General features: G+C 34.5%; 1 protein-coding gene across 1 annotated transcript; it reads right to left on the reverse strand.

Annotated features, from left to right (window-relative positions):
* Positions 1-257: 257 nt before the first annotated feature.
* On the reverse strand, positions 258-16,999 carry LOC121238244 (beta-glucosidase 12-like). Its single transcript, XM_041135072.1, has 14 exons — positions 16,829-16,999; positions 16,611-16,680; positions 16,154-16,212; positions 15,521-15,596; positions 15,362-15,439; positions 15,188-15,275; positions 14,836-15,091; positions 14,581-14,699; positions 14,357-14,448; positions 1,273-1,422; positions 1,135-1,166; positions 811-913; positions 572-680; positions 258-476 (listed from the first exon to the last, which is right to left on the reverse strand). The coding sequence occupies exons 4-14, from the start codon at positions 15,570-15,572 to the stop codon at positions 308-310; spliced, it is 1,248 nt and encodes a 415-aa protein (XP_040991006.1). The 5' UTR covers positions 15,573-15,596; positions 16,154-16,212; positions 16,611-16,680; positions 16,829-16,999; the 3' UTR covers positions 258-307.
* Between the last annotated feature and the right edge of the window lie 309 nt (positions 17,000-17,308).

Genomic DNA, 17,308 nt, shown 5'->3' on the forward strand with positions numbered 1-17,308 from the left:
ACGTAATATTCTCAATTCAATTATTCAAATTTATCACACGAGGACTTATCGTGTATGATAATTACCATTCCAATAAAGAAAAACAAGAATATTTATTTGGAGGTCTAAACTCAGAATATGACAAGTTAAATGCAAATGCATTAACAAAATTCCAACCAAATTAAAGTACATTATTATTATTGATCTGCAAGCGTTTCCACCAGTACAGAAAGAAAATTACATTATTCCAAAAGAAAAAATAATCAATTATTATCGATCTGAGACCCCCCAATTCGATAGGCAGTTTGTAATGCGAAAATCTTCATTTCTATTTCTTGAGAAAATTCTGGAACCAATGTGCTGAAAGTTTGGGGTATCTTTTCAATCCTTTGTCGTAGTCGATAAAGTAGATACCAAAGCGAACTGTATAACCAGACATCCATTCATAGTTGTCCAAGAATGACCAAGCAAAGTATGCCTTAACTTTCACGCCCGCCCTAATATTCCAAAGAAAAAAAAAAAAAGAATTAAAGATTAGAGAGAGAGAGAGAGAGAGAGAGAGAGAGAGAGAGCTGTATGAATTAGCACTGACCCAATAGCCTTATGAACATGTGCAAGATGCCTATAATAGTAGTCAATTCTTTGGGTGTCCACAAGAGCTTCCTTGAGCGGTAATGAGGCATTATTGAACTCATCGATTCCTGATTAATAAAACATTATTATAGTTGAACTTAATTAGTTAGATAAAATGAGACATCCGGAAAGCATCACTATATCAGAATTCGTCATCGACTTTATGCAACAGTAATTGAAAAAAATTGAGAAAATTACCGTTCTCGGTGATGTAAATCTCTGGATCACCGTACTTGGTTTTTGTGTAGACAAGAAGATCGTAAATTCCTTTAGGATAGACATGGAGCCAACTTGAAGCAGCCTGGAATTTATATATATAAATTGAATTGATCACTACATAAGAATTTGCCAAGAGTGGGGAAGCACGTGGATCAGAATTGAACAATTAAATCGATATCTTTTGCAATAAAGCAGCTTCTTAATTAATTAGTTTGGTACAGATGACAGCGTTTGTAAGATCCAATATTATAATCGATCCGGAATATCATATGGTAGAAAATAAATTAATGTTAATTAATGTACCTCTGGACCAATGAGGACCCCGTTGCGAGAAGCTGCCATGCACAGCCAAACAAAAAAAAAAAAGATGTAGTTAATATTAGATACATGATGAAACATATATATCGATCAATGCTTTTTGAGTGTTCAATTTGTACATACTTGTTTGACTAACAAGAGCATCTGTCAAGTAGCTTTTGTTCAGGGACTTATATTCAGGTGCGTCAGAAGCATAATTGGCAGTATAGTAGTTTAATCCGATAAAGTCATATATGATCCCTTCACCAGCTTCGATTCCTTTGGGGTGAACCACTACAACACAATTACTTTTTAGTGACGGTTAGGAAATTGTGACAGTCTCTAGACCGTCACTAAAAGGTATTTTCTGTGACAGTTTCTGGAAACCGTCACTAAAGATAGAATGAGATTTTTTTACGTTCCAACGTATGGGAAATATGCGTTCGAACGTTACATATACGTTCGAACATTATGTCTGTTTACGTTTGAACGTAAAATGTTTTGGCGCAACCGTTCGAATTCGAATGTTATTAATTTTACGTTCGAACGTAAAATGTTTGCACTAATGTTCGAACGTTAAGTAATAACATTCGAACGTTCATTGTAAATTTAAATTAAATGACTTTAATTTAAAAATTATGTGGTTTTTATTGTGCATAATTTGTGAACAAGTCTAAAAAATTGAATTGTATATATTTATATATATACACACTTTGTAATATATAAATATATATTATTGATTTATATATATTTGAAATGCAGTGATTTAGTATTAAAGTTGAAAAATATAACATCAAAGAAGATTAAAAATTGAAATTAAAAAACGATAGAAATATTCAATAATATTTTTCGTTACAAATATTAAAAATAAAATACAAAATTTGATATTAACAGTTAGATGATAATGTTATCCGCAAAAGTCGAACTCCGTACCTCCTCAGTCAAGGTATCAACCTTGTCGTTGAGGATAGTTACACGATGGGTGAGTTCGGCAACAGACGCCGATATAGCCTCGAGCGATCGATCGATCTTATGATCGATATGCGCAGTCAGCTGTGAGATGACCGCATCAACCCAAGCAGGCCGCACATCTCCTGCAGATGTACTCAGCGTATGCTGACTACTACTCCCGACATGACCTGGCTCAGGCTGCGTCGGAGGAACTAGATCATCTACAGGGGTGGCTGACGTCCCCTCGCCTGTCCAATGCTACATCGATGCGTGGTCATGTCGAGGGGGCTCATCTGATCTTTGACCCGCTCCTCTGACTGGGTCGACACTCCCCGTGCAAGTAATAGTCGGCTGATGAGGACACCATATGGGAGATTATCCGTGGAGACGATGCTCGCCTCGTAACGGATCCTCTGAAAGATGTGCAATGGCAAATCTATAGGATCTCCACGTGCCACTCGTATCAAAAATTGTGCCCGAAGCCGACTAAATGTGGTTTTATGAGCCACAGGATCGACATTTGTTGCAACAATAAGGTGCAACATGCGGAAGAAATGCAGCAGATGGTTCTGGTTGAAGGCGTTCTTCCGCTCGATCTGCATGCGATCCCTCCCGGTGAGGATGTAGAAATCCTCGTCTCGGTCATCATCCCGAGCCTCGAAACCAGTATCCTCGACCTCTGACTGGCCTGCATCTCTGGCTGATGCTGGCTCACATCCCCGACCAGTAGATGATGTAGAAGTGCCTACATCCTCACGAGGTGTCGAGTGTGCAAATGTCTCCACTCCTCGACGAATCCCAAGGTGCTCGCCGATGACATCTGCTGATACCTCAATGGAAACACCGCGTACAGTCACGGTGTGAGAGAATGCATCCTGAGGCATGTCACACATCCCCATATAGAATTCTTGAACCATTGAGGGGTATACCTTCCCCCTCAATGTGCAGATATTTCCCCAGCCTCTACTGAGGAAAACATCTCTCAGGTTCGTCTGCTGCCAACAGAGTTCGTCGAACTCATTAATTAAGACCTCTCGCTCTACCATAACAGTACGAGCTCCGATACGGGCAGTGTCCGACGTGGCTCCTTCCCTCCCTCGTTTCCTAGTATGCAGTGGAAGAGCCATATCCTGAAAATAGAAAAGGAAAAAAAAAATTATTTACAATAATGCATTTTTTTGTATTAATTTTAAGATGCTCTGCCGTAACGTTCGAACGTTTTATCTTTAACGTTCGAACGTTAAAGATAAAACGTTCGGACGTTTATTTATACGTTCGCACGTAAAATAATGTCAATATATTTACATTCGAACGTAAAACAAATACGTTCGAATGTAACAATGTACGTTTGAACATAAGCAGTAAATAAATATTGGCTGACGTACGTTCGGACATTAAAACAAATACGTTCGAACGTATTTGTTTTACGTGTGAACATAAATATGAACGTCCGAACGTCGAAGCATGAATAATGTAGAAAATCATTACGTTCGGATGTTATAATTAAACGTTCTAACGTGGAAGCCGTAACGGTTGTGTAATTTAAACGTCGTACGTTCAAACGTCTTGGTGAAATGTTCGAACGTTTCGACTCAGAATGGCTGAGTCGACTCAGCCATTATTGATATCTCAAAAATTTCACTACACGGTTCTAAATACCGAAATGTCACCGTGGAAATGAAGTATACACTTCAAGAAACATTTCTACGGTGACTATTCGGCCAATGACTAGCCGTGGTGGCCGGAAAATGAAGTTGAAAATCCGGCAGCCACTTATCCGGTTTTAAACAAAACTCAATCCAAATCTCAATAAAATACATATTACTTGAAAAAAAGATGAATGCCTACCTTTAGTGACGGTTGTGGCGGAGTTGACGGCGGCGGTGAAGGAGGCGTGGCGGCGTGCAACGGAGTAGACGATGATAAGTATTGGAAATGTCGTTTCGACGTTCGGTTTTGGCCTTATATACACAGAACGTTCGAACGTACTTATTATTACGTTCGAACGTTTTTCAATTTAATATTACATTAGAAATGTTTATGTTATATAATAGGATGTTATATAATATTATTGACAATTAGATTATTGGTTTTTTTGTGAGTGCTTGTTATATTTCTAAAGTTTAGCAATATGTTTATACATGTTGTTGTGATTTTATGCTTACTCTTGAAATAATTGTGATTATTGTTTGTGAATTTTGTGAATAGTTTATGAGCTTATGGTGTTTATTGATTATTTAATAAGTAGTATATAGATATAAATAGATATATAAAATGTAGTATATATATTATATTATAAGTTAGTATATAATAAAGAATTTAATAAGTAAAAATTTAATATATATTATTGATTTATATATATGGTATAATTTATATATTATATACATTTATGTTCTCATTTAAAGTATTATGCTATCATACTATACAATGTAGTATATAGTTATAAATAGATATATAAAATGTAGTATATATATTATAGTATAAGTTAGTATATAATAAAGAATTTAATAAGTAACAATTTAATATATATTATTGATTTATATATATGGTATAATTTATATATTATATACATTTATGTTCTCATTTAAAGTATTATGCTATCATATTATACAATGTAGTATATAGTTATAGATATATAAAATATAGTATACATATTATATTATAAGTTAGTATATAATAAAGAATTTAATAAGTAACAATTTAATATATATTATTGCTTTATATATATGGTATAATTTATATATTATATACATCTATGTTCTCATTTAAAGTATTATGCTATCATACTATACAATGTAGTATATAGTTATAAATAGATATATAAAATGTAGTATATATATTATATTATAAGTTAGTATATAATAAAGAATTTAATAAGTAACAATTTAATATATATTATTGATTTATATATATGGTATAATTTATATATTATATACATTTATGTTCTCATTTAAAATATTATGCTATCATACTATACAATGTAGTATATATATTATAGTATAAGTTAGTATATAATAAAGAATTTAATAAGTAACAATTTAATATATATTATTGATTTATATATATGGTATAATTTATATATTATATACATTTATGTTCTCATTTAAAGTATTATGCTATCATACTATACAATGTAGTATATAGTTATAAATAGATATATAAAATGTAGTATATATATTATATTATAAGTTAGTATATAATAAAGAATTTAATAAGTAACAATTTAATATATATTATTGCTTTATATATATGGTATAATTTATATATTATATACATTTATGTTCTCATTTAAAGTATTATGCTATCATACTATACAATGTAGTATATAGTTATAAATAGATATATAAAATGTAGTATATATATTATATTATAAGTTAGTATATAATAAAAAATTTAATAAGTAACAATTTAATATATATTATTGCTTTATATATATGGTATAATTTATATATTATATACATTTATGTTCTCATTTAAAGTATTATGCTATCATACTATACAATGTAGTATATAGTTATAAATAGATATATAAAATGTAGTATATATATTATATTATAAGTTAGTATATAATAAAGAATTTAATAAGTAACAATTTAATATATATTATTGCTTTATATATATGGTATAATTTATATATTATATACATTTATGTTCTCATTTAAAGTATTATGCTATCATACTATACAATGTAGTATATAGTTATAAATAGATATATAAAATGTAGTATATATATTATATTATAAGTTAGTATATAATAAAGAATTTAATAAGTAACAATTTAATATATATTATTGATTTATATATATGTTATAATTTATATATTATATACATTTATGTTCTCATTTAAAGTATTATGCTATCATACTAAACAATGTAGTATATAGTTATAAATAGATATATAAAATGTAGTATATATATTATATTATAAGTTAGTATATAATAAAGAATTTAATAAGTAACGATTTAATATATATTATTGATTTATATATAAATGGTATAATTTATATATTATATACATTTATGTTCTCATTTAAAATATTATGCTATCATACTATACAATGTAGTATATAGTTATAAATATATATATAAAATGTAGTATATATATTATATTATAAGTTAGTATAGTAGGAATCGTACGTTCGAACGTTTCAAGTTAACGTTCGAACGTTAAAATAAGAGCGGGAAATTTCCCGCTCGATTAAGGTATCTATGTGATTATTCAGACGTTCGGACGTTTAGACTATACGTTCGAACGTTATTTGATTAAAATCACCAGAAAATTATGTACATCCGAACACCAAATATGTTAACGTTCGAACGTTAGTTAAATTAGTGCGGAAAATTTCCCGCTCAAATATGGTAACACTTTGATGAAATTTACGTTCGGACGTTTAAGTTAAATGTTCGAACGTTTATCTGTAAATTTACAAACGTTCGAACGAAAAATTGTGATACATTCGAACATATATGAGGAAAGTACGGGAACTTTCCCGCTAGATTTTATGTTATAAATAAGAAGGGTACGTTCGAACGTGTACTGTAAACGTCCAAACGCTATGAGCGGGGGAAATTTTATCATATAACGTTCGGACGTACAACTTAAACATTCGAACGTTTAAACAAATAATTTTAGCATATAACGTTCGGACGTACAACTTAAACGTTCGAACGTTTAAACTAATAATTTTAGAACTTAATCAGTACACGCACGGGAGGTCCATTGAACATTTTTTCTTCTCCCGTGCGCGCAACACAGAGAGAGAGAGAGAGTTGAGTTAGAGAGTTAGAGAGAGTTGAGTTTGGTAAGAAAAAATTTTTATTTCTTGTCTTTATTTAAATTTTATGGTATTTATACAATGTGTTTTTGTGATATGGATTTGAAAAATTGTGATAATAATATTTCAAATTAAGTAATAACAAATAAAAGTAACTCTTTAAGAATTATAATAATTAAAATTATTGTATAACCATTGAAATTTAAGAATGATAATTAAATATTTATAATAATATTTGAAATTAAGTAATAACAAATAAAACTAACTCTTTAAGAATTATAATATTTAAAATTATATTAAACTTCTTTTACAATTTAAGTATAACAATTAAAATTATAATATAACCTTTAAAATACTCTTCAATAAAAAAGTCTTGAAACTACTAAATAAGTAGAGTTTGAATATGTAAATATACTTATTTATTATAAATTAAAGAGAAAGGAAATAAGGATCAAATAGATTCTTATATAAAAATTATATACTTACTGTCTATATAAGTAAATAACTCACTAAATTAAATATAACAATTAAGATTATAATTGTAGAATGATAATAATTAAAATTATATAATAACCTTTAAAATTATATATAACAATTATAATCTCTAAATTTTGGTCTAATTGCTTGACTGTCATAGTCTCTTCGGCCTTGAGAGGAGAGTCGAGATCGAACAGTTTGTGACGGTTAAGTAATTAGACCAAAATTTAAACATTTCTTCAAGATCATTCTCCCTCGTTGTGTACAAGACACGGAACAGGGGGTCACATGATCTTCCATCCCTCTTTAGTTTAACAATATGGAGATATTGTTGTATGATTATACTGCTAGATGCGTGTGACATTGCATAAATACCCTTAGACCCGTTTGGGAATCAATGTACATTTATGTGTGCACTGATTCCTGAATTGTCCAGTGTGGACAGTTTGAGATTATATTATCTGTATTGCACATTTTTGTTACTCGCTACTTTCCACGTTTAATATGAAGTTTCGGTGTCTTCTTCTATTGTTCTTCGGGTCTACTGTTCGTAGGGTCACAATCCCGATATTTGAACATGTATACTTGGAGAATTATGGGGAGGTGCTGCCGAAATTTCTACTAACGTGGAAATTAGTAGAGTGACGAGATTTGTGCAATATGGAGAATATAATCTTGAATGGGATAGGACCAACTACCTTATCAAAAAAGTAATGAGAATTGGAGCATGACATGCATGTGAATTTTCAATGTACGTGTTATTAATATATAGATGTTTTTAGAAATGGACAAAAATTGGATGCGTCTGGACGATAGACTTGGAAAGGATTACGTACCCTATGCATGTGGAGTAAGAACTTTCATTGATTTTGCACGGCTTCTGCTGATAGTCGTGGTTACATTAAGTGTCCATGTCGAGGGTGTAAAAATTTGTGTGCGATAGGATTGGATGAAGTAGAGCGTCATATATTTGTGAACGGTATGGATCTGGGGTATACGCGATGGGTACTGCATGGTGAGCCGTATGAAGGGTCAGCAGATGTATTGGTCGATCATCACAATTATTTGCGGCACATGGATGATGATTATGAGCATGATGAGATGGAGGAGATGTTGGGTGACATTGGAGCTGGGATGTTTATGGATGAGGTTAACGACAATGCCTCAACTGGTAGATCAGGAACTGATGGTGAAAATTTCCCTTCACTATGGGAAGATGCAAAGCGCGAGCTTTACCCAGGTTGTACAAAACATTCCAAAATGTCGTTTATTGTGCGGTTGCTTCACATTAAATCATTGTGTGGGATGTCGACGAAAGCAATAAACATGGTATTGGACTTATTTAACGAGGTGCTTCCCGAAGGGTCTGCATTGCCTAAGAACTTTTATGAAGCGAAGCAGTTGAGAAAGGGATTAGGATTTGAGTACAAGTCCATACATGCATGCAAGAATGATTGTGTATTGTTCTGGAAGGAGAACGAGGAGAAACAAGCATGTCCTGTATGTGGAGAGTCGAGATGGAAAGGTAAGAAAAATGTCCCGTTTAAGGTGTTGCGGTATTTTCCCTTGAAACCTAGGTTGCAAAGACTATATATGTGTAAGAAAACAGCTCATGATATGAGGTGGCACGAGGAGAAAAGAGTTAAGAATGACGGGTATATGAGGCATCCAGCTGATTCACTTGCGTGGCAGTCTTTCGATAATCAGTATCCAGAGTTCGGGTTAGAAGCTCGGAACGTGCGCCTGTGACTCACAACCGATGGATTCAACCCTTTTGGGAATATGAGTACAAGTTATAGCACTTGGCCCGTGGTATTGATTCCGTACAATCTTCCACCATGGAGGTGCATGAAGGCGCCAAACTTTTTGTTAACTTTACTCATCCCTGGCCCTAGATCACCTGGGAATGATATTGACGTATTCATGCAGCCGTTGATTGAAGAGCTGAAAGAGTTATGGGAAACAGGGGTTAGAACTTATGATGCATCTAAGTCGACATCTTTTCAGATGCATGCTGCGGTAATGTGGACCATAAATGATTTTCCGGCGTATGGGAATCTTTCAACTGGAGTACAAAAGGGAAGTTAGCGTGTCCGACGTGTAATAAAGAAACTGTAAGTGAGTGGCTAAAATTTTCTCAGAAGTTGTGTTTCATGGGTCATCGACGTTATTTACCAGCAAATCATGCATGGAGAAGAGAATGTGCCAAGTTTGATGGGAGAGTAGAGGATAGGATTGCACTAAAAGAGTTATCCGGAGAAGAGATAGTGGAACAACTTGAACATGTTAGAGCGAACAATTTTGGCAAAGGTCAGGGAAAGAACAAGAGAAAACGAGCCGTACCAGAATTGAATTGGACAAAGCGTAGTATTTTTTTTGACTTGCCGTATTGGTCGTCATGCAAGTTGCGACATAGTTTGGATGTAATGCACATAGAGAAGAATATTTGTGATAATATACTGGGTACATTGATGAGTATTAACAAAAAGACGAAAGACACGATCAAGATGAGGAAAGATCTTGAGAGAATGAGAATTAAACATAATCTGCATTTACGGGTGGAAGGCAACAGGGTGGTCATGCCGCATGCATGTTTTACGATGATGAGGGAGGAGAGGATGGATTTCTGCAAATGGTTGCAAGGTGTGAAGTTGCCAGATGGTTATGCTTCAAATATTGGTAGATGCGTGAGTCCTGATGATTGGAAAATCAACGAATTGAAAAGTCATGATTGTCACGTATTTTTGCAGAAGTTATTACCTGTGGGAATTCGTGGGAAGCTTACATCTAATGTACGTGTGGCCATATCTGAACTATGTATGTTTTTCAAGGATTTGTGCGCTCGGGTAGTAAATCGAGATGTGTTGTCGAAATTGGAAGAAGACATTGCTACTATACTATGTAAATTCGAGCAGATCTTTCCACCATCATTTTTTGATGTCATGGTCCATTTAGCAATACATTTACCTCGAGAGGTACTTCTGGGTGGACCGGTGCAGTTCCGTTGGATGTATCCAGTTGAAAGATATTTGGGTCGATTGAAGTGCACTGTTGGGAATAAAGCCAAAGCTGATGGTTCAATAGCAGAGGCCTATATACACGATGAATGGTTAACATTTTGCTCTCTATATCTTCGAGGTGTTGAGACACGATTTAATCGTCAAGAGTGAAATGCTGATCTTGCTACTCCGCCTCCTCGTAAGCTATCAGTGTTTTCCCAGAATGTACGACCCTTGGGTGCACAAACAGGTTACGATTTAATTGATGGAGAGTTGGGTAAAGTTCGGTGGTATGTGCTAAATAACTGCCGAGAGATTGATGATTATCTTAGGTATGTCATTTCATTTCTTTGAATAATTATAGTTTTCTTTAAATTAATTAGAATTGTTGTGCTCAAAATATACTTCTTTTGCAACATGTTATAACAGTGACCACATGGACAAACTTAGGACGGAAGGCGTAGAAAATATAGAAGCAAGACACGAGGAAGAATTTCCCGGATGGTTTGAAGAACGTGTATGAACTAAAATTATATATATGTTATATTGTGAAATTTTTAACTCTGGATAATGAAATAATAAATATATACTATTTCAATTTATAGATTTTGGAACAACGTGCTCGTGATCCCGGATCAATTTCTTCTGAATTGTATGCATTGGCCCGTGGTCCCTCAAATAGAGCACTTCGATATACTGCATGCATGGTTCGAGGTTATAGATTCCATACTTTGGACCGTGAACGTAATAGAAAGACTCAAAATTGTGGTGTGTTGGTCGAGGGGAGTCATGGAACAGATATGGTGTCATACGTGATATTATCGGATTGAAATATCTGGGTGGGTCTGTAACATATGTCTTTAAATGTGATTGGTGGGATCTAGGCGGTGGTCGGGTTTCGATACATAGGGATAATCACTTTACGAGTGTCAATATTGCATCTAAATGGTACAAAGATGATCCATTCGTATTGGCTTGTCAAGCTACCCAAGTCTATTACTTGATTGATCCAATGAAAAGTGATGATGAAGATAGTGGGGAGATAACTTGGCGAGTCATACAAAAATTTGTTCCTCAAAATATATATGAAGCAGGAACGGGTGCAGATTACAAGAATAGTGGAGATGAAGATGACACTCCGATTGTTGAGGCATACCAGGAAGATGGAGAGGGTATTAACTTGTTTGTTGACCTCGGTGCACTCGAGTTGCTCCCCTTGTGTAGAGATGATGTCCCACCCGTACATCTCGACCCGTCTGTATTAAATGATCATTCAATTCAAGTCAGTGAGGAGGAAGAATAAGAAGACGAGTCAGAAGATGAAGACGAATCAGAATCCGGGCAGGAGGTGGATAAAGATGATGAAGAAGAGGTGCATGATGATGATGAAGATGTTATTGATGGAGATTCTGAAACAAGCATGGAAGATTCATCTGAAGAATAAAAGTATTAAATATTTTATTCATATAGGTTACTATAAAATATCTTGAATTTTCATAATTTCTTCTAATTAATTTTCTTTGATATAATTAATTATTTTCAAGAATGCCGCCAAAACGACAACGAAGAAATGTGCCTCCGCCAAGTCCAAGTCCTGAACCCATTGAGGACTTCCCACTCGAGGAATCCGTTCCTGAAGATCAAGCTAACACAGAAGAGAACAACAGCCAGTCGACACCTACCAGTAAGGAAATATTGTCGTTGATAATTATATATATAGTTAATACTTTTTTCTCAATAACTATATAATTATAATTATAGTATATCTATTATCATGTAGTTGATGCATCTGCACATCGCGGTCGTGGCTATACACGTGGAATCTCTCTTGAAAAAAATAGAAGGCATGGTAAACTAAAGATCACAATTCCTGATAATTCCACTGGAGGAGTGGATGATTGTGCAGCAGCGCTTTCCTCCTATATTGGCACAGTAGTTCGAGCTTATGCTCCATTTTATGTGCGCTCATGGCGAGATGTTCCGAATGAGATTAAGGAGCACATTCGAAGTCGTGTGCTGGTGAGTTTACTTTTCAGTACATTTTTTTCACCTAGATTAATATATTATATTTTTTACCTGATTCCCTTATTAGGGTGAATTCGACCTCGACTTTGGCCGTAGCGAGGATTTGAGAACCGTGAATGAGTTGATGGCTACACTATTCCGACGTCACAAAGGACGATGTCATGACCACTTCAAGAAGTTTGAGACGTTGGAAGAGGCTACGCAGTCTCCTTTTCAGCAGATGAAGTTAGATGATTGGAGAAAGTGTTGTGATCTTTTCGCATCTCCAGATTATCAGGTATTTTACATTTATATCTTTTAATTATTTACATTCATATTCGTTTTATATATTATATGTATACATATTACAATTAACATTTTTAATATATTTTGTAGCACTTGAGTTCTACAAATGCACAGAATAGATCCGTTCTGACTGTCCACCATCGTGCCGGTTCAAGGTCATTCCACCGTCTTGCTGAAAAAATGATAATTAAAAAATTATAGAATTCATTTATTTTCCTGATATTATTTCTGATAAGTACTAATATTATCTTTTTAAAATTACTAATATTCTCGCTTTGTTAGAAACGTGATGATCCTGAAAACTTTTCCCTCATTCATGTTTATGCTGCTGCTCACACTAATGAGCATAGTGAGTGGATGGATCCTGTCGCTGCAGATAATTATGTAAGCAGTGTTAATTTTGTTAAATAAATTATTTATATAATATTTTAATAGTTTATTTCTTATTTCTATTTCTTTTAATACGTTACTAATTATTTACGATCATTACCTTTTAAATTGCAGAGCAAAATGTTGGAGATGCAGTCGGCTTCTGAGGAATCCTCTCCTAGTGACATAGACATATTCACGCAAGTGCTCGGGCCGCAGTCTAGTATGACAAGAGGTTTGGGACGATCTATCAAGCATAAATGTTCATCCTCCTCAACCTCATCGGCTTCACAAATTAATAATCTTACGGCAGATTTAGAAGCTGCACGGCGTGAGAATGAGTATATGAGGTCGAGACAACAAGAGTTAGAGTCTCTCTTAGAACGACAGTCTCATTTAGAGACGCGTTTGCAGGACCAACAGAGAGACCAGGAGGAAAGAATACGCAATGAAGTGCAAGAGCAAGTGCAACGGGAGATGATGGTGCAAATGGAACGTGTTATGTCGTTGCAACAGAATCCCCGTGGGCGAGGGAAAAAGAAGAAATAAATTTTATCAATATTTCTGACTAGTTTTAATATCTAATTTTGTACTTTTATAAGACATTGTTACTTGTTAATTGGGTATGTAATATGATATAATTGGTATTATGTTTTTAAATTTTATGAAATTAGTATTTCTCATCTGTACGTTCGAATGTAAATAAAAATCGTTCGAACGTTGGTTCACACTGTAACAAACGTTCGAACGTAAATACAATTGAATCATTCGAACGTTAAACTATACGTTCGAACGTACTCACGCTAAAACGAACAAACCGTTCGAACGGTAAAGCGACTAACGTTCGAACAAAGAACTTGCATTCGGACGCTCCTTCGTTTACATTTGAAATAACGTCCGAACATTAAACGCGCTACGTTTGAACATTTACGTTTACGTTCGAACAAATATTCGAACGTTTAATGTAATTAACGTTCGGACGCATTAACATTCGAACGTAAATTTTATACGTTCGAACACGATATCCAACGAACGTCAACTTCTCTCATTCGAACGCCAATCGGTCGGGTATAACGTCCGAACGTTTGATTTTACGTCCGAACGTGATTTTCTGTGACAGTTCATAACCGTCACAAAAAAAGGAACGTTCGAACGTTGTACCGAACGGAACACTTCCAACCGTCACTAAAAATATTTTTTGTGACGGTTGAACAGTAAACCGTCACCAAATGTTTTCTGTGACGCACTTTAGGTGACTGTCATGGTGACGGTTTCAAACCGTCACCAAATATGTTTAGTGACGGTTTGTCATTTTTTTGTGACAGTTTTATCTGTCACAAAATACACATTCTGTTGTAGTGAACATGGGTAATCGGTTTCCACGTACGTGAGTGCGCATGCTTTGGGGATAGCGACCCTTTGTCAAGGGGTCCATGAACCTGCAACAAAATATAAAACCATCCACAAATTGAGATCATCAGGATATGAATTACGATCGATGCAATTGTCCTCAGATTGAAAAACGAAAACAAGTATGAACGTGGGAAGGAACTAATTAAAGAAAAACATACCATCCGAGCATGAAATCAACGGCGCGTAACGCGGCAGCACGGTCTTTCTCCGATTTAGGATTATGTGGCACCATCCAATGGCACACAAGTGTTATCCCTATGACACCTTTTTGCTTTGCCTGAACGTAGTGAACGTGATTTGGTTAATCATCGATCCATGGCTTGTCTAGTAATTAAGTCAACACAACGTTCGTATGACAGACACATATTTTGTTTGTGTAAACTTCAACTTTGGTAAATATATAGTATTGGAACCTGATATCTGGTCTTGTACACGTCAACGGCAGCTGCATGAGCAAGAAGCAGATTGTGGGCGACGGTATATGGCTCCGTCCCTGAATCCCCACCGGTGCAATTCAGATTTTGCCAGCTCGAACATCTAAAAGGTGCTAACACCCCTTGTGCATATCCACCATTGCTGTAGGTCCAAGGCTCGTTTAAGGTGATCCAATGCTTTACCCTGTCACCAAATTCCTTGAAGCAAAGCTCTGCGAAGTCCTTGAAGTCTTCCCTGAAAATTACATACGTACGCATGCACAGATATATTAGAGTGTCCCATTTCAATATGGAACGTTGATAATATGGCCGTGAATTAGTCATCACTTACACAATGCGATGACTTAAGAAACCGCCATACTCATGTTCTAAGGCCATGGGAGTTTCCCAGTGGAAAATTGTCACATAGGGCGTAAGACCTGCATTTCAATAGTTTTAAGTACCATTAATACATAATCATCAGTGAATTATTAGTATATGATATGTTAATGTGGACGTCCATGACCTTTGGCTAGGAGTTCATTGATGACCTTGTTGTAGTGGTCGATTCCTTTCTGGTTCACACCACCACTGATCTTTCCGGCTGAAAATAGGACACAAATGAATGGTTATGACTTATAATGAATATATATATATATGACGCAGAAAACATGTAATTAATTACTTGGTATCAGTCTGGGCCATGCGATCGAGAATCGGTATGCATCTGCATTCATATCCTTCAGAATCCCAAAGTCCTCCTAAAATTTACAAAAAAGACAAAATACCACTAGTTAATTAAGAGAATTAATTTTTTATTTAAAAAATGTTAGAAAAAAAAAGGAGCTTCTGTTTCCAGTTTTTTAGATACAATTTCTATAAAATAATCATTTTTTTATTTGAAGTTTTTTTAAATTTGAGTTTTCTAATTGAAGTTTTAGGATACACAAACCTCTTCATCTCATCTCATCCCATTTCATCATTAGAAATTTTTCAAATTTTCATACAAAAAATGTAATAAATAATTCAACTTTTTCAAATCTAAAAATAAAAATAATACTAAAAAATTATATCTAACAATATTTTATTCAACTACGTATTATTCAAAATATCTCATCTCAAATCATCTGAGCTGTCTATTCAAATACAACCTTAATTTTTAAGGACTTTGACATTAATTCTACCTCGTCATAATAGAACGAAAACAGATTGAAAATGCTACCACATCAATATTTAGTTTTTTTCTAATGTGATATATACCTTTTACGTACTCCTCTTAAATATCCAGAAAACGGGGGGGAAAAAAGGATATGCGTACCTTGTAGCGATGATATTGATCATCAGCTACATCTCAATTACTGCCATCTGCTATCTTTTCTGCAATGTCGAATAAATTTTATAAGTTGAGCAAGACATATACTGGTATACACCTTCCAAAGTAATTACAGACATTAATTTCTTTCTTTTTTTTTTTTTTTTTTTTTGTTAGGAACGCGTAATATATATATATATATCATGTGAAAACAAAAGATTGGCCTTGAAAGAAAAAGTCTGCAGTCTGTATATATCTGAGAGTACTTAAATGTTCGTCTCTTTCTACTTCCAAAATGATATTTTCTTTATAATGTGGTGAGTGTAGGTTACAACTCCGGACCACGTACGTACAGCCTTAATTGATATCATTTTAAATAATCAATTATCTCAAGAACTTTATGTTCTATAAAAAAAAATAATATCACTTTGTAATGGATTGAGAGAGAGAGAGAGAAAGAGACCTGGGTATTGGTGGCTGTAATAATCCCACATACTTAGTCCTTTGCCATCTTCAAACGCTGCACCTTCATACTGCTTGGAATTCAAATACATGTTGGGGCATGCACGTATATGCATGAATTATTCGTGAAGGTCTCAGGTAATTAACTTGAACGTACAAAAACTCAAAATATATATGATATGAACATATATTTTACGTAGAAAACCTGCTGGGGCTTACCTGATAGGCAGCTGATGCTGCACCAAAAGTGAAACCTTTGGGAAAGCTGGTCCTGTTGAGTGAAGAAATGCCATAGCTGGGAGTGATAGCATTAGCATTACTGGTGTTGGCGAAAGAGCCAACAAGAACAAGAAGGCCTATGAGTATGTACCCCTTCATCGCTATGACGAGTTTTGGTGTGATTGTGAATGTCCTGACTAACTCGGCCTTTTATAGAGCAGCTGAGACAAGCCAATATTTTCCCTTTTTTTTTTTCTTTTTTTTTTTTTTGGGGGGGGGGGGGGGGGGGGGGGGGGGGGTGTAATATGTAAAGTTCAGAGAAATGCAGGTCGTATGTTAGGTATTGATCATGCCCATCACGCCTTTGGAATTATTGATCATTTTTAAATGAGAACGTCCATATTTTAATTGAGTTATACATTTTATTCATTTGCATGCCAGCATGCCTGCCTTTCAAGTGGTCCATTATATATATAAATA

The sequence above is a fragment of the Juglans microcarpa x Juglans regia genome, chromosome 7D (assembly GCF_004785595.1).
Source record: "Juglans microcarpa x Juglans regia isolate MS1-56 chromosome 7D, Jm3101_v1.0, whole genome shotgun sequence".
Taxonomy (NCBI): Eukaryota; Viridiplantae; Streptophyta; class Magnoliopsida; order Fagales; family Juglandaceae; genus Juglans; species Juglans microcarpa x Juglans regia.